Source organism: Felis catus, chromosome B3, assembly GCF_018350175.1.
Source record: "Felis catus isolate Fca126 chromosome B3, F.catus_Fca126_mat1.0, whole genome shotgun sequence".
Taxonomy (NCBI): Eukaryota; Metazoa; Chordata; class Mammalia; order Carnivora; family Felidae; genus Felis; species Felis catus.
Genome location: NC_058373.1, coordinates 22,399,088 through 22,417,591, shown reverse-complemented (window position 1 = coordinate 22,417,591; position 18,504 = coordinate 22,399,088). Strand labels below are relative to the sequence as shown.

The 18,504-nt window shown below is 41.2% G+C and overlaps 1 protein-coding gene across 2 annotated transcripts in view; it reads right to left on the bottom strand.

Annotated features, from left to right (window-relative positions):
• Nucleotides 1-16,157, bottom strand: part of CHRNA7 (cholinergic receptor nicotinic alpha 7 subunit) — a 115,952-nt gene extending 99,795 nt beyond the window's left edge. For both annotated transcript variants that reach the window (XM_011282725.4, XM_019831978.3), the window contains exons 1-2: nucleotides 16,007-16,157; nucleotides 15,602-15,741 (exon numbers count right to left, since the gene is read on the bottom strand). In XM_011282725.4, coding sequence (XP_011281027.1) covers nucleotides 15,602-15,741; nucleotides 16,007-16,052 — 186 coding nt within the window. In that variant the 5' untranslated portion in view covers nucleotides 16,053-16,157. The remainder of the gene's footprint in view (nucleotides 1-15,601; nucleotides 15,742-16,006) is intronic.
• Nucleotides 16,158-18,504: the final 2,347 nt, after the last annotated feature.

Genomic DNA, 18,504 nt, shown 5'->3' with positions numbered 1-18,504 from the left:
CAAAGGATCATCCAAGGCCATGCCTGTTACATTAATTGCTCCATACGTGGGAAGAAGATGAAGGGTCCAACTGTCCTGACTCCCTCTGAGGGAAATAAAATAAGGAGAAACTCCCTGTGGCTATGGACTGTATTCCAGTTCTGTTCCAGCTTCCACAGAGCTACTTTAAAATCCTCTCTCATTCCTGGGACCCTAAGTCAGAAAATACAACTCCTTGGCCTAATGACTTTGAGAAAAAAAGCCCTTGATGCAATATTCTGGAACAATAAAACACATGACTACTAATATAAAGAACAGGGAAGCCTCAAAGACAAATTTAGATAAATTCTCCTGCTTTAGCTATCTACACGGCCGGCTCTATATGTCACTTAAAACAAACAAAACAAAACAAAACAAAACAACAATAAAAAAACCCAAAAACCTATCTCCTGACTTCCAACTGCCTCTAGGATATGCCCCTGAAAAATAACCAGAAATATCTGAATGTTCACAAATACCAAGATTCTATGGACTTTGCCCATTTTTAATCAACATACCTGTTATTCTTTAGTTTTCATCACTCAGAATTGTATTGATCCTCAATCTACAGATATTTGAGGCAAATATAAAATACTGTTGTAAGTGATTCAGGAATAATATGCTGAGTATAACTATAACATTTAATGAAAAATCTAAGAGTTACATTTTAGTTTTAAAAAGAAAACCTTTTAAAGAAGCTTTTAAATGTTGAGGATTTTACTAAGTATTTGGAAAGGTTTTGCCAATTCATAGAAACACACACATAGATCATTGGAACAGAATAGAAAACCCAGAAATAAACCCACGATTATATGGTCAATTAATCTTCGACAAAATAGGAAAAAACATCCAATGGGAAAAAGACAGTCTCTTCAACAAATGCTGTTGGGAAAACTGGATAGTGACACACAGAAGATGAAATTGGACCACTTTCTTATACCATACACAAAAATAAATTCAAAATGGATGAAAAACCTAAATGTGAGACAGGAAACCGTCAAAATCCTAGGGGAGAACACAGGCAGCAATCTCTTTGACCTTAATTGGAGCAACATCTTACTAGATATGTCTTCAGAGGCAAGGGAAAGAAAAGAAAAAATAAATTATTGGGACTTCATCAAAATAAAAAGGTGTTGCACAGTGAAGGAATCAACAAAACTAAAAGGCAACCAAAAGAATGGAAGAAGATATTTGCAAATGGCATACCTGGTAAAGGGTTAGTATCCAAAATATATAAAGAACTCAAACCCCCTCCCAAAAAAAAAAAACATAATCCAATTAAAAAATGGACAGAAGACATGAATAGACACTTTTACAAACAAGACATCCAGATGGCCAACAGACATATGAAAAGATGTTCAACATTACTGATCGTCAGGGAAATGCAAATCAAAACTACAATGAGATATCACTTCATTATCAGTCAGAGTGGCTAAACTCAAGAATACAAGAAAGAAACATCAAGAAGCATCAGGTATTATAAAGGATGCGAGAAAGGGGAACCTTCTTGCCCTGTTGGTGGGAATGCAAACTGAAAAAACTGATGCAGCCACTCTGGAAAACAGTATAGAGGCTCCTCAAAATGTTAAAAATAGAACTACCCTCAATCCAGCAACTGCACTACCAGGTTTTTATCCAAGGATACAAAAGTACTAATTGAAGGGATACAGGCACCCTAATATTTATAGCAGCACTATTTACAATAGTCATTTTATGGAAACAGCTCAAGTGTCCATCAAATGATGAATGGATAAAGAAAAGTGGTGTATATATGCAATGGAATGTTATTCAGCCATAAAAATAATGAAATCTTGCCATTTGCAATGACATGGATGAAACTAGAGATTATTATGCTGAGCAAAATCAGTCAGAGAAAGTCAAATACCATGTGATTCCATTCATATGTGGAATTTAAGACACAAAACAAATGAGCAAAGGGAAAAAAGAGAGAGAGGAAAACCAAGAAGCAAACTCTTAACTATAGAGAACAAACTAAGGGTTACCAGAGGGTAGTTGGGTTGGGGATGGGTTAAGTAGGTGATGAGGATTAAGGAGTACACTTGTAGTGATGAGCACTGGGTGTTATATGGAATTGTTGAATCACTATACTGTATACCTGAAAGTAATATTAACACTGTATGTTAACTAACTGGAATATAAATAAAAACTTTTTTTAAAAAAAGCTTTAACCATTTAATTTTTAAATTAATTAATTTAATTTTTAAAACCCACAAAACATTTCATTTAATATATAAGATATGAATACAAACTAAAGATTTTTCAAGCTTACGTACCAGTAAGTTCATTATCTCATTACAGGCTCTCTTTGAAAATAGTATAGAAAGATTTTAAGTTGCTTAGGACACTTTGGGGAACTTTATTTTGATTTTTCTTCAGTATCAGATTATAAGCATCCAAAAGAAAGAGAACAGAATATCCATTTCCATCTCATTTAGGAGCCATGAATCTTCATCATGAGACCCCACTTTAAGAAACACCCTGTTATTCATCATAAACAAACTTATCCTGAAACTAAAAATTCCCTACTGAAAATTTTCAAATAATAGTGCTTTAACCCTAACAGGAGTCCAAAAGTATTCGATAATATAGTAGTTCATTAGAGTAAATGTATCACTTTCTACAGTGGCTACTTTAAAAGAAAACATTTATTTACATTTAAATAAACTGTATATGTAAGACATATGTGAAAATGCTTATTATCTCATTCTTGGTAAATTCAAGGGTGTTGCCAAGGACGAGGAAATTATAACTTCTACCTGTATTTTTTAGACAATACCTTTTAAGCATATATTCAACAGGTCACAGAATGCCATCTGAAGGATATGGTCATACAGCATTCCAAGGAACTGCACTAATATAAGAAAATGACAGAAACAACTGTGCCCAAGTGTTCACTGCCCAATCAGTTTAAAGGATCCCTTTAAATATCAAAATGTATTACAGAAGTATCAACATGGACATGTGAATCAAACAATGGATTAAAAATACAAAACAACATATTTATGCCATTGGCTAAGTTGCTGATAAGAATATCCTGTAAGTTTCCAGTTTGAGATGTCACCCTAAACATACCTATTTATTTCCCCTTTCCCTCTAAGACCACTGAAATTAAAATAAAGGAGGGAAGTGGTATAGAAACCCCCAAACAAAGAGAATGGGAATTAAATTATAAATGGAATCATAAATAAAAATATTTCAATACATTACAGGAAAACAGCATGTGCATGGAGGCTTGGTGACTGCAAAGGTAGAGTGAAGGTAGCCACTGCTAAATACTGGAGAGGGGACTGACTGCAGGGTGGGAGGAGCAGGTTTGCTGAGTGGAACCTCACTGAGTTCAGAAGTGAACTGAAGGAGGCAAGGTGGATGGAGTGGAGCTGAGACAGGTGAATGACAGAGAGCTCTGGGAAAGAGAGCTACCAGCTCCCTTCTAAGAATAACCATTAGCCAGGGTTTCTTCTCAATACAGTCAAAACCCAAAAAAGTGGATTGGTTAGAGCTGTGGAGTCTAATATGGTAGCCACTAGGAAAAGGTGAGTCCTTGATAAGTGACCGCTGCTGAAATGTGCTGAGTGCAACATACACATGTAATTTCTAAGACTCAGCTCTGCCCTCCCCCAGAAGTGTAAACCATCTTATTAACAATGTTTCCGCATTTGCTATGTGTTGAAATGTTAATAATTTAGATATATTAGGTTAAGTAAAATATATTATTAAAATTAATTTCACCTATATGTTTTTAAGTGTGGCCACTAGGAAATCTAAAATTACATCTGTAGCCGACATTATACTTCTATTGGATAGTAATGAATTAGAGAATAAAGAAGTTAATGTGATAAGAGATGCCCCTAAGGCAAACCATCCAGCTCTTTGGCATTTAGGGGCCTCAAAAATTTTAACAGTCCTCACTCAGACCCTAAAACCAGAGCTGAAAGACACTAAATCCTACTCTCAAATATAGCACTTCCACCAATGCTTCTCTTCCCTAATTTTAAAATACAAAAAGATGGGGTGCCTGGGTGGCTCAGTCGGTTAAGCGGCCGACTTCGGCTCAGGTCATGATCTCGCGGTCCGTGGGTTCAAGCCCCACATCGGGCTCTGTGCTGACCGCTCAGAGCCTGGAGCCTGTTTCAGGTTCCGTGTCTCCCCCTCTCTCTGACCCTCCCCCATTCATGCTCTGTCTCTGTCTCAAAAATAAATTAAAAAAAAAAGTTAAAAAAATTTAAAAAATAAAAATAAAAAATAAAATACAAAAAGAATTCTAAGAATCAGAAGTCATTTTAGGAAAGCTTGACAAACAAACTGTAAAAATAAACAGAAAGACAAATAAATGAATGAGCAAAATTAAAAGAAAAGGAATAAATTACCTTAGAAGAAATAATACAATCCAGTTTAAAACACATAAACTAACTAAAGAAATGAACAATAATCTTCAACTGATATCATTTGAGAAAGGTGATCAACTGTATAATGAACAGAGAGAATAATAAAAGGAGGATCCACAGAATAAACTGCATGACTAAAGATTTAGAAAAAGAAAGGTATGATATGACTTGGTAAAGAGTATAAAAAAAGACAAATAGGGGCGCCTGGGTGGCTCAGTCAGTTGAGCATCTGACTTCGACTCAGGTCATGATTTCGTGGTTCAGGAGTTTGAGCCCCACATCGGACTCTGAGCTGACAGGTCAGAGCCTGGAGCCTGCTTTGGATTCTGTGTCTCTCTCTCTCTGCCCCTCCCCTGCTCATGCGCGCTCTCTCACGCGTGTGCGCTCTCTCTCACTCTCTCTCTCTCAAAAATAAAAATAAATAAAACATTTAAAAAGAGAAGAACATTTGAATTTGACAGACACCAGGATCAGTAGACAACAGATACACTCCACCCCACTGAATGGCACAGAAGCCACAGCATTGGACCCATACAGAAGGAAGTATAGGCTCAGAAAAATGGCTTTGCAGACAATACAGTTTACATTGTCACAAAATCATAAAGACTGCTTTAAAAAAACAGAATCAAATTGCAGAGAAATTAAATATGATTAAAAGAGAGAATGTAAAGGTTACCAACATGGAGGCAGAAGGAGTTAAAGAAAAGTAGGGACAGAACTAGAGTGCTTACAGAGAGGGAAACCCAATTATGGATAACAGAAATGAAAAAAAGCCTTAAGAACTGTCTTTTGAAGGTATAAAAGCGATCAGTGAAAATGACAACAGTGGTATGAGAGTAGAAGGGGGGAGCTGTGGTGAGTGAGCCAAGTTCATATCCTGTCATAACAAGAAGTCAATAGCAAGTGGATACAGTTGATCAATCAAGGAATAATAAATGGAGTATTAAAACAGGAGTCATAACCAGAAACAGACCACTGGAGGTCTCTGAGGAATGAACAGCAATGGGGTTAGGGGTTAGGGCTTCTTATAAATCCTTTACTGTTGGCTCTGTAACTGCTGTATGTCATATCGACATGTTTAAACACTTAAAAATGTCACAGCCTATACATTTTATCCATATTATACACACATTAAATAACTGAAACATCTATCTGAAGGCAGACACAGTGGATACACAATGTCCAAGTGTGATATAGTTCAACATTCACACAGCAAATACACTACAATCCTTTAATTATCTTTTAAAAAACAAAATAAATTAATCATCAGTCAAGATTTCCACAAAACTGCTTTAAAAGTGATACCCTTTAAACTATACTAAATTAAGAGACACCTGGGCAGCATCTGACTCTTGATTTCAGCTCAGGTCATGATCTCATGGATCATGGGATGGAGTTCCGCATCGGGCTCTGCACTGACAGTGTAGAGCCCGCTTAGGATTCTCTCTCCCTCTCTCTGCTAGTCCCCTGCTCCTGCTCTCTCTCTTTCTCTCTCTCGCTCTCGCTCTCTCTCTCTCAAAATAAAATAAATAAACATTAAAAAAATAAACTATGCTCAACTAAAAATCAATTCTAGGTAGATGGTACATAAAATATGAAAGGTAAAACAAGAACAACAAAACGCCTCTATGGGAAAATATCTTCATGATGTTGAGAAAAAGAAAGTTTTTAAATAGGACACAATAAGCATTACACATAGAAAATAAGGTTTCATGAGTTGGGCCACATTATAATGAATTTCTGTTCGTCAAGACAGCATCTCTCTAGAAGTATATTATACTTTGATTCAAGATTTACAAAAGACAGAAAGAACATTAAAAGAGCAAAAAGACAAGCCAAGAGTCTGAGGGAATATTTGCAAAAGCATTTAAGTGCCTAAGGACTCATATCCATGATACAGAATAACTCATACAAATCAAAAAGGAAAAACAACACAAAACAAAAAAATAGAAATGATAAAAACAGGCAAGAGACATGAATAGACACTTTCCAAAAGAAAATAATCAAGCTGAAAATTAGGAAATAAAAATGTCCTTGACTTCACTGGTAATCTAGAAACTGCTAATTAAAATCACAAAGAAGAAGGTCTGCCAGGGTGACTCAGTCTGTTAAGCACCTGACTCTTGATTTCAGCTCAGGTCATGACCTCTCGGTTTGTGAGTTCGAGCCCTACATTGGGCTCTGCACTGACATTGTGGAGCCAGCTTGGGATTCTCTCCCTCTCTCTCAAACCCTCCCCTGCTCTCTCTGTCTCTGTCTTTCTCTCTCTCTCTCTCAAAAATAAACAAACTAAAATCACAAAGAAGGGGGCCTGAGTGGCTCAGCTGGTTAAGGATTGGCTCTTGATCTCAGCTCCAGTCATTATCTCAAGTTTCATGGTGTTGAGCCCCACTGAGCCTGCTTGGGATTCTCTCTCTCTCTCTCTCTCTCTCTCTCTCTCTCTCTCTCTCTCCCCTGCTCATGCTGTCTCCTTCTCTCTCTCTCAGAATAAATAAACATGTAAATAAATAAAAAATAATAAAATCCCCACCCACCAGAATGGTGAATAAAAAAGATTGAAAATACCAAGAGTTGGTGAGTATGTAGAGCAATAAGAATTTTTCATACACTTCTGGTGAGAATATTAATTGGTATATAACCATTTTTTAAAACATTTGGGGGCACTTGGGTGGCCCAGTGGGCTAAGCAGCCAGCTCTTGATTTCAGCTCTGGTCATGATGTCACGGTTCATGAGTTCAAGCCCTACATCGGGCTCTGCACTTAACAGCGTGGACCCTGCTTGGGATTCTCTCTCTCTCTCTCTCTCTCTCTCTCTCTCTCTCTGCCCCTCTCTGCTCGCTCTCTCTCTCTCTCTCTACGTCTCTCTCTCAAAATAAATAAAATAAACACTTACAAATAAATAAATAAAACAATTTGGCTTCATTTGGAAAACTTAAAGATATTGCCACTTTATGACTTAGTCCATTTCTATACATATATGCATGTGATAGGCAGAAATGCATACACATGTGCATCAAAATATATGTACAATAGGAATATTCATGGCAGAGTTCTTATTAATAGACAAAAGCTGGAATCTGAATATCCATCAACAGAATAGCAATAAAGATGAATAAATTGCAATAAGCAACAACTTGAATGCACTCTCACAAAAATAAAATTGAGCAAAAATAACCAGACCCAAAAGAATACACACCATGTGCTTGCATTATTCCACCTGCATAAACTTCCAGAGAAGGGAAAAACTAAATCGTGGTGCTCAGTGTCATACTAATGGTTTTTCAGTGAGAAATAAATGCAATTTTCTTACTTTATCGATATGCCTTCTCCCTGAAATATAGACACTACCTCTTTTACCCCAAGTCAGGAATCTTTACAATGATCTGAGAGTAAATTCCCCACTTTGAGAATCATCTCACACAAATGGCATTTGTTAACTATGACAGTTACAATTCCCTCCCCCTTTACCAACTTCTACCTGTCACTGGGACAGATCAGCTCCTTCATCTACTATCTGACTTGGGACCTGGAGTCAGCACATGTCCAACACTCTCCCACAGCCCATTCTCCTTCAGTGACTTTTAACCTAGAATGTGGGTTTTTGTACAATTCCTTATTTAATATCATGTTAGTTTTATCCAATTATTTTGGAAATCTGGGAGCTGTGATTCCTTAGCTTTTTCTGTAACTTCTAGCTTTTTTTCATGGAAACTTAAGCATACTATATGATATCTCATTTAGAGGTACCCAAAGAAAATATTCAACAAGGAGAGATAAGAACGTGTGTGTGTGTGTGTGTGTGTGTGTGTGTTTATATACACATAAATAAGTACACAGACCCATTATTTTTATAATAGTTTTGGTTTAGGGGAGTTGTTTGTTTTTCGTTTTTGCTAAAATGATTTATAGCTGATGTTGACTGTCAATAAATTACTGAAAAAAATACCATGGGAATTGCTATTAGAAGGTTCCAAATGACTCTCCTTTTCTCTGAGGAGTAAAACACTACCTAATCCTAATAAATCAATAAGAGAACAGAGATTTTGGTTGGCATCCCTCCATAACAAGACTATTTCTCTTCCTTTAACAGCATGTCAAGGATGAATCAGGAACTCTGAGAAAACTGAACCCTTTGGGGAATACCTTCAGTGGTAGACCTGAAAAGCAACATTTACAAGAAAGATTCCTTTAGTAAAAGTGTCCATACTTCTCAGTTTATAAAGCTAAAAAATTTGTATGTTTATTTATGTCCCAAAGCCATAAAGAGGTTTGAGAGAGGGGCGCCTGGGTGGCTCAGTTGGCTAAGCGTCCGACTTCGGCTCAGGTCACGATCTCACAGCCCGTGAGTTCGAGCCCCGCGTCAGGCTCTGGGCTGATGGCTCAGAGCCTGGAGCCTGCTTCTGATTCTGTGTCTCCCTCTCTCTCTGCCCCTCCCCCGTTCATGCTCTGTCTCTCTGTGTCTCAAAAATAAAAAAACGTTAAAAAAAATTTAAAAAAAAAAGAGGTTTGAGAGGGATAAAATCTCCACCATAATAAATCTGGAGCAATTATAAGGATGCATTATAAACATGCCTTAATTTAGAATTTCAATTCTGCTACCATCAATGATGAACAAAGTGGTTCTCACGAATCCTCCAGTTAGAACAATTAGGATGGAAAATGCAATGATCACATGCATAAAAACACCAGAGAAATTAATAGAGCAATGAGAAATTGCAGCACCAAGATCCAGAAGGAGAGGGAAGCCCTGGGTAGATAACAGAGTTTGGGGCACCTTTTGGGAACCATTTGATGATTCCTGAAACAATGCCTAAGAGACCAAAAAATTAAGCACATCTTGACAGACTTGAGAGCCAGGGGAACCAAACAGGAGTTCAAGTTCCACTGAAAAGAAAGAAGACTCTAGCAAATTCTTTATATTTATATTTAGGTATGTATAAGCAAAAATCAACAGCAGAGCAGCCCTTACAGGGATGGAAGTCCAGGCCCTCATCATCTCAATGATTAACTGGATTAAGGCAGTTTGTGCTTGTGCTGGTGCCATCACCCAGATGTCAGCCAGAAACAAACATGAAAGTTGATAAAGATAGTATCCTCAAGACCCTCAAATTATACCTACAATTCTTCATATGCACTGGGACAAAATAAAAAGGCAACCAGGTTTAGAAACAACATCATGAATCATTTCATGTAACTTAAAAGTCACATCATGAATCATTTCAATATACACTTTTTAAACGATTTCTAAAATAAAAAGAGGGACAGAGATTGAACATGCACTGATGTGAGAAATGCAGGATAGTGGAAAATGAATTTGATTTTATTTTAAAACTCGTATTTGTTTACTACATGGCATATTGGGGGGAGGAGTTAATATGGCGGAGAAGTTGGGGGACCCTGGGCTTTCTTGGCATCACTTTAAAATTAATGCCTGTTAATATGGTTTAAGGTGTTGTAATGGGGTTATACATTTTTTTTAAGTTTATTTTTGAGAGGGAGGAGGATAAGAGTTAGATGATTAACCAACTGAGCCACCCAGGAGCCCCCACTTTTTCTTGATAGAGAGAGAGAGAGCACGTGTGCAGTGCATGCACAAGCAGGGGAGGGGCAGAGGGACAGGGGGAGAGAGATTACCTTAAGCAGATTCTATCCCCAGCACTAAGCCTGATGTGGGGCTCATACTCATGAATGATGAGATCATGACATAAGCTGAAATTGAGAGTCTGATGTTTCACCAAATGAGTTACCTAGGAACCCCTAAACTTTTAATTTTTAAATATTTCTCTACACACTCTATAGAGAAAAGAGACCATGAACTACACCAGAATGGCTTGAGTAATGGTAATTTGGGTGATGATTTTCCCCTCGGGCCTTTTTGTTTGTTTGTTTCCTACACAAAATATATATTACCTTTGTAGTTTTAAGAAATATGTATACAAACATTAGGATACTTAATTGAACATTGGGTTTTCTTCACACATGATGTTCAAGATGTACAATTTTTACAGTTAATATTTGATAACATTAAGTTAGAGTTATAGCATTTTATTTATTTTTTTATTTTTTTATATATGAAATTTATTGTCAAATTGGTTTCCATACAACACCCAGTGCTCATCCCAAAAGGTGCCCTCCTCAATACCCATCACCCACCCTTTCCTCCCTCCCAACCCCCATCAACCCTCAGTTTGTTCTCAGTTTTTAACAGTCTCTTATGCTTTGGCTCTCTCCCACTCTAACCTCTTTTTTTTTTTTTCCTTCCCCTCCCCCATGGGTTCCTGTTAAGTTTCTCAACTGAGTTATAGCATTTTAAAGTGGCTGGTAGATGAAAAATTCTAAGCCTGGAAAAAGCAAAGGCCCCGTGAGGATGTGTCAGGTAACACACAAGCCCTTAGGATATCAGGCTCCACAACCATGCCCGCCACTGGTAGCAGCAAACCCCAAATGCATGACCACTTAGTTCAACTGTCTTGTGACTAACGCTTCTAAAAGGCTGAATCTAAAAGTAAAATCTATAAAATACCAAAAATCATTTGTGCATAATTATGTGTTTTACATTGTATAATAATTATGTGTTGATTCACATTACTCATTTTAAATACTTTGCCTTCTGGACAGGCTTTCATAACTGTGCACATTTATTTTATGCAAATCAACACTTGGAATGGCCTTAAGATGTATGCATACAGGTGAATGACTAAATGGCACAAATAAAGGAGAAATATTATGGAAACTGTTGGCAGTTTAGAACCCTGCATTTGCAACACTTCAAAATGATTTCTTGTGTCTTATCTCATTCGCAGCCCAGTTACAAACCCACGAAGTAAATTAATAAACTCTTGTGAGTCAGAGTATGCATTTAGGAATAACTCAGGCACTTTTACATAACAAATTTATCTATGTAGCTACATGAAGTTTATGTAAACAGTTATACATCACAGATTGGCTATGCAAAGTGTCTTTGGAATCTGTCCACTTTTCACTTTCCCACAATGTGGGAAGTTTCGACCTCTTCATCCCTTGCCTACATACACTTCACCTCCTCTCCAAACAATTCCGCACACATACTGCCCTCAACATCCTCTATCTAAATAAACACAGATCTGGTTACATCCCTCCTCTCCTTAAAAATCCACCAGACCTTCCCACTCTACACCTAGCACTTCACCAAGGAGCCTATTAAATAGCTAGAACAGACCACAGCAGGTAAAACAATCCCTTTGAAAACACGTGCTTTGTCTTTAAAATGTGTGCATCTTTTTTTTTCATTCTAATCTATAATTTATACTTGTTGGATTTAATACAAATATCACAGTTTGGATTGTTTCCATTTCTAGGAAAATATGCTATGGCAAGCTGATCTTGCAGCTTCACAAATCCCCTGGCACACTGCCTCCTCATGCCCTCTGAGATACCCAGACGAAGGCAAAAACTCAACTCTGCAAAAGCATACACGACACATTACACTATTCCCCTCCTGTCTCTTAACTCAACTCATAATCCTACCAAAAAAATAATCCTATCCTTCACCCTGCAAGGTGTGTTTCTAGAACATAATTCTTACAAAAGAGTCTGTAAAGAAAAATTAGTAGTTTGGTCAATGCTATATCCCTCTTTTAGAAATTCTCAATAAACATAAGGACATTCAATATTCTAAGAAGTCTTGCAGTAAAACTTGTAGTGAAGGTTAACCAGGAGACAGTGCTTCATAGAACCCATCTTGCTGAAGGTATGCTGCCCTCCACCAAAATCTCTGTCTTTCCTCACCCTGCCCCCATCACCTGGAAAGTCTCTTCTACTTTCTCCAACTGTCAAATTCCTACTCATTTTTAGAAATCTAACTACCTCCGCTTTGAAACCATTCCCAGCCATGCTAGCTGGAAATAAATGTTTTCTCCTATGTGTATTTGTAGCACTTTGTATAGGCATGTATGTTAAATTACACACGTCGTAGTCTTGGATCTCCATGTCAGTCTCCCCAGCCAGATTGTGAGGAGTTTTAAAAGTAGAAACCATCCCTTATTCATTTATGAATCCTCTGAATCAAGCAATGTTCACAAAAACAAGTTCAGTAAATATGTGTGGAATAAACTGGTGAAAGAGAAATGATCTTTCATGAAAATAAGATATGCAACATCATATGCCAACTCTCCATCATTCCATCCAGGAAACCTCTGCTGGCAAAAAGGGGAACAATAACAAGACTTAGGGGGAGGGATAATGGTCTTTAGAACAGCTCAGTCAGAGTGCATAAATGACCCCTGTTACCAGATTTATAAAGAGAATTTTGCACCAGTCAAGACTGTCACATGAATCCCTTATGAGAGCCACTGTGTCTCTGTCCACAGTGCTAAGATTCCAGCTGGAGAGCCCTGCTTCAAAACCAGGCAGAGTCAATTCCAACTGGAATACAAATGTTTGCATATTTCATTACTTCTGATACAGAGACTTCCTTTTCACCTAGGATCTCAGGACAGTCACACTCAATCAGTTACAGTTCAGCCAGTTTAAATAAATCAAGCTAACTATTCTGCAAAAGTAGTTATCAATTCTAAAGGAGGCAAGAGATGCAAAGAACTTGCAAGTTAGATGTGGGTTTTCCTTGCAGCCCTGCCTCTAACCAATGAGCAACTTTGGGCAAGTGACCACAGCTTTCTAGGCATCAACTTCCCAATCTCTGAGTTGAGTAGCTACATAATTAAGATTGAGCAAACCTTCAGTGAATCACTAGCGTATGTCAAGCACTTTTTCTTATTTAATCCTCTTGAAACCTGGTGAAGTGGGTATTACCATTCTCATTATACACATGAAGAAACAGGGATTAAAGAGGTAAAGAAATCTGTTCAAGGCCACACCATGAGCTAGCAGCATTGCCTGCCTAGGAAGTTCAATGGGGTCATGGCTGGACAGCCAAGGTGAGATCAAGGCTTTTTCCCCTCCCACCTTCCCATTACCTCACGCTGCTAATGGCTGTCTTCACGTGTTTCTCTAATACTGTAATGATGATGATATCCAGTATTCATGATTTTTGTTTTTTTTTAAACTTCCTAACTTGACACAAGTTTGTGTTTTATTATTTGTCACATTGTGTAACTCAAGTTTATGCCTAAACTTCTTATAAGACCCCCAAATCCCTTATATAACCTGATTCCTTAAGGGTCTCTTAAAGAGTCAAAAGCACTCAGAAAGGCTTGCAGCTGCTCAGTGAGTAGTCTCCTCTCCAAAAGAGATGGCCAGCCTTAGGAGGACAGCTTCACTTGCTCACTGTTCCTACTCCTTGGCTAAGTAGCCACTGTAACTTCACATACCATCCAGCCAGCACAAGGACCACTCAAGAGAGGCAACTGTGTAGCATACCCATGGTAAGGCTATCTTGCTGGCTGGAGCCAATCCTAGGCAAATGGGACAGTGGGAAGTGGGTTTCACCTTCCCAGCCTATCATGCACCAACTGTGGAGTGTGTTGACTGGTCCTTTATCATGTGTGTAGGGGATGGGGTGGGGAGTGCTGTTTGGTTTGGTATGTTTTACTGAAAATGACCACAGTCATGTGCTAACTTTGTGGTCTCTCAAAGTGCATTCACATATTTAGCTCATCAGTGACCAATGAAATGCTATCATGCACAGTACAGACTCTGATCACTTATAAAACTTACCTAATAGCAATCATCCACAAACTGTCAAAGCCAGAACCCATCAAGGCTCCCAAGTACAAATCCTGAACCTCTTGAAGTAAAAGAGAAGTTGCTCTGTAAAGTACTTGCCTCTCCAAACACCCAGAGACTTGTGCCCCTCCCAAGGCCTCTGGACTTGCATTTCTCTGACCTGGCTTCATTCAATGCTAGAGCTTCTTTTTCAGTCTCTCTTCCCCTAACTCCAACTCTTCATCCTTTCCCCTCTCCTATAATCCAAGCTCTGTAAACAGCAATTTTTGCAAACTGTACGATGGCACGTGTTTTTCTTTACAGCCCTCCTTTCATGATAAGTTGACCATGTCATCACATATGCATTGAATATTTTAAAGCATAGTTCTGTCTGTAGCAGAAAGTACACATTTAACACAGGTGTAGTATGGGAGAGGAAGGCATTCACTGTGGCAATTCTAACTAGGTTAAGTGATGCAACACACATCAGTGTGGTAGTGTGGGTACTCTTTGTAAAATTATGAAATATCACATGTCTTCTTACACCACCTATCTGAACCTCTCTGGTGGCTCTTAGCACTTTCTGTGTGGAACTTAGGCCATTCGCACACCTCTTTCCTCCCTGAACACCACCATCCCTGTGTCCCACTCTTATCCTCATGTGCCCCAGAACAGAATCTGATGCCTTGTACAGACACCGCACAGAAACCCATTTTTAACAATGAAACGCTTTTGTAAAATATTTGTATTGTATGAAGGATATAACAATGAAAACTGAACCTTCAGAGCAGTCTAGAAGAGCAAAAAAGAACTTGTCGTATATATGATACAGATTTGTCCACTGAAATGAGCACTAGCAAGTCCACAAAGAAAAAACCCCATGGGGCTGAGAGCAGGTGCCTGAAGGAACAGACAAGTGCATCTCGGGTGTGGACCCAAAGCTGGACTACCAGCACTACTCTCACCAGTAAGGGGCCAGGGAAAGTCCATTACTGGTATGGTGGTGAGGGGCGTGTAAATGCTCACAGCTGGCCAACTGCCTGGACACATTAACCAACTACAAAGCCCAAGGCCAAGCCCCTACCCAAAGAAATTACATACCTCAGGCACCAGCAAAGTCTAGAGATGGCTAAATTGGCACAGACTGCATGCTAACGCTTAGCACATAAGGAGCACTAAAATGTGATCATTTGGACCTTATTCTTGCTGATTCTGGCTCAGGATGGGGATACTTTCATCCTGAGTTTCTAAGCTGAGGGAAAGGTGGGACTGAAGTACCCATGCACAAGTAGCTGGGGCAGTGAAACATGCTACACGGGGTTCCTCCTCGATTGGTGGGGAAACTGAGGCACGCAGCAGATGGGGAAACTGAGGTAGGAAGCAGAGGGCAGGCCCAGGTCGGGGACAGAGCGTGGGTCCGCCTCACCCTGAGCCAACTAGCGCGTCCAAGCCAAGCCACCCCGCCTGATGCTTCTGCGACCCCTCAGAGCCCAAGGCGGGGAGAGGGCAGCCCTGTGGCCGGGGCCAGGACTCACCACGTCCATGATCTGCAGGAGGCTCAGGGAGAAGTAGACGGTGAGCGGCTGCGAGTCGTTGGCCACGGGCCTCTCCAAGGGGTTGTAGTTCTTGACCAGCTCCTTGTAGAGCTTCCTCTGGAACTCGCCTTGCAGGGACACTTAAGGAGAGCCCAGCGGGCTGCTCAGGGAAGGCCACCGGGGGTGCACCCCACACCCCCTGCCCGCGGACCCCCACCGCCCAAAGCAAGCAACCCAAACGAAAGGGGCTCTCATTCCCAGGACAGCCCCCGGCAGCGCCGCCCACTGTCCCTCGCTGGCGCGAGCCCCCAAACCTGGCCCGGGCGCGGGGCGCACGGAGCAGCCAGGATGCGCCCGGGATCCCGCGGAGGAGGAGTAGAGGACTAGGAGATCCGGCGGCTTTACCGTGCAAGAGCGACGCGGCCAGCGCCAGCCACACCGACCGGCGCATGTTGGGACTCTGAGCTGCCGCGGCCGGCGCGCCCAGCGTCTCGCTAGTCGGCCCGGGCCTGCGCCTGCGGCCGCGGAGCCGCCTCTCCCGGTTCGGCTCGCGCGCCTTTAAAGAGCCGAGCGCGCGCCCCCGCCCCGCCCGCCTCCGCGCGCTTCTCCACGTGACGAGCCCCGCCCCCGCCCCCGCCCCCACCCCAGCCAGCCAGCGGGGCCCTTGGCGGCTCGGCGGCCGCCCAGGGAACTGCAGCCCGCTGGTATAAGTGGGAAGTGCGCTCCGGAGTACTGCTTACAGCCAGGGCACCCCGCCCCGCCTCCGTCTCCACCGTTGTCCCGGTCCCTCCGCATCACACCTCCGGCCGAGCCAGGGGCTGTCCGAGGCCAGGTTCTGTCTCTCCCTTTTGTCCTTGGTCCCCACTCCGCTCCCTCCTGCTCTCAGACAGAAGCTGCACGGGTCCTTGAGACAGAGCGGGACAATTCTGGGGTCCAGTCTTCCAGGGTCCTCCCCTCCCTTACGACAGTGGCTGGGTGACAGCGACTAGGAACCAGGCTCCCACAGGTTGGGACGTCTCTCCAACCAGACAAAACAGACGTGAGAGGAAGCCCCCCTCCTACCTCCCGCCAGGGTGTTCTCTCAGCAACCATTTGCTGGGCATCACCAGTCCGATTCTCATCTAGGTTCTCATCTAGGTGCTGGGAGAAGAGGGGAAATCTCTGCCTGGAAGACATTCTATAGGGGAGGAGAAACGCCGCAGAAGTGTGTGATGGCAATCCCAGTGGACACCCTCTTTATGTCTCGTTCTCTTTTAAAGGAGATTTAAAATTGAAAAGTTACTTCCCACCCCTTTCTGGAAGGACAACCAAAACTTGGTGGTGTGATTTAGGCTTTTCTCCTTTTCCTTCTCCTTCTCCTTTTTAACTCGGGAGAGAGTTAATTGACATGGGGAGGCTCAGAGTAAACATCAGTCAAATGGTCAGAGGCTAAGTCGAGTCCTAGACGTTAAGGAGGGGGCTTGGATTTGGAAGAGGAAGGGGGTGAGGATAGGGAGGCGGAAAGCTCTGTCCCACTAGCTCTCTGCAAGAAGGTTGCAGAAAGCTGAGTGCAGCAGGTTCCCTGCGCCCACGTAGGGGGCGCTGCCCCAAAGTGATCTACACCAAGAGCTCAGGCAGGTTGGACCGGCAGAGACAAAGCCCACATTTGGGCAAGGCATAAGACACGGGATTTTTGGATGACATTAAAAACAAACAAACAAACAAACAAAACACTAGAAAAGCTCACCAAAACGTGACTGCCTTTGAATTTACCGGAGCGGCAGGAATGGGTGACTGAGCCAGTTATTTGATTTGGAAAAAAACAAAGAAATGTGACAGTCTTGCAAGGAAGTGTCTGATAGCAAATTCACACCTGTTAACTGATGCATGTATAAGCAAATAATGAGTGTAAGCTTTGAACTAAGAGAAGGTCCTAGAGGAAAGAAAGATTGATTCTTTCTGGGGAAGAGTTCATAGACATGACAGCCAACCTGGGCTTGCCACAAAGGAAGGGTCCAGCCAGGAGAAGGGAACACCAGAATAGAATTTCCTGGTGAGCAGACAGGTATGCTCTTAGCTTTAATCGAGCTCCTGAGTTCTGCAATCTGGCAGTCTGGATACCCACAGAGCTGGCACTGGTGAAGAAATGAACTAAAGGGTTTCAGCTGCTGGCAAAGAGTCAGAGAAAGAAAATAAAATATCAGAATAGAGGGGGCATAGGACACAACAGGGAGATTCTCACCGGCATGCCATCCCCACTGGTCATCTGAATGCAAGCAACACTAGCTCTCAAACACATTTCCTGAAAGTGTCTAAAAGCCCAGCCTTCCATTCTAGAGGGACATGAGCCTAGAGGGGCCAAGGGAATTCATATACCTTGAGTTTGGCCATTGGGATCACCTTCCTAAAAGCATAAAAACTTCTTTTGTCCCTTGTACCCATAATATCAGAAACCTAGAATTAAACTATTTTCTAGTGGGACAACCAGTCAATGAGTTTTTATGTATGTCCTATGATCTGCTAGATGCCTGTAGGACCTACCAGCACAATCCACTCACTCAGTTTACAATTTAGAGCTAACATGAGTGTGGATAAATAAATTTCAGTCTGTGCTGTGCCAGTAAATAGGTCTGTGAGTGTGGCTGTGTTCATCCCCATATAAGACTCAGTTTTTTCATTTGTAAAATAAAGAAAGGAGTGGGACTTTCTGGGAGTTGAGCTGACAGAGCTGCAGGTACCCCTTTCACTCCCATTCCCAACATGAATGGTAAGTAAAATGTAAGAGAAAATTAATACATACTTGAGCTTAGAAAGGCAGGGACCAGAAACAAACCCAGAATAGTTACTCACAAGCTGGTGCTATTATCATAGTCCAGGAGAGAGGCATATCTAGACGTGGGCTCCAAGGATAAGAGTCTTAAATT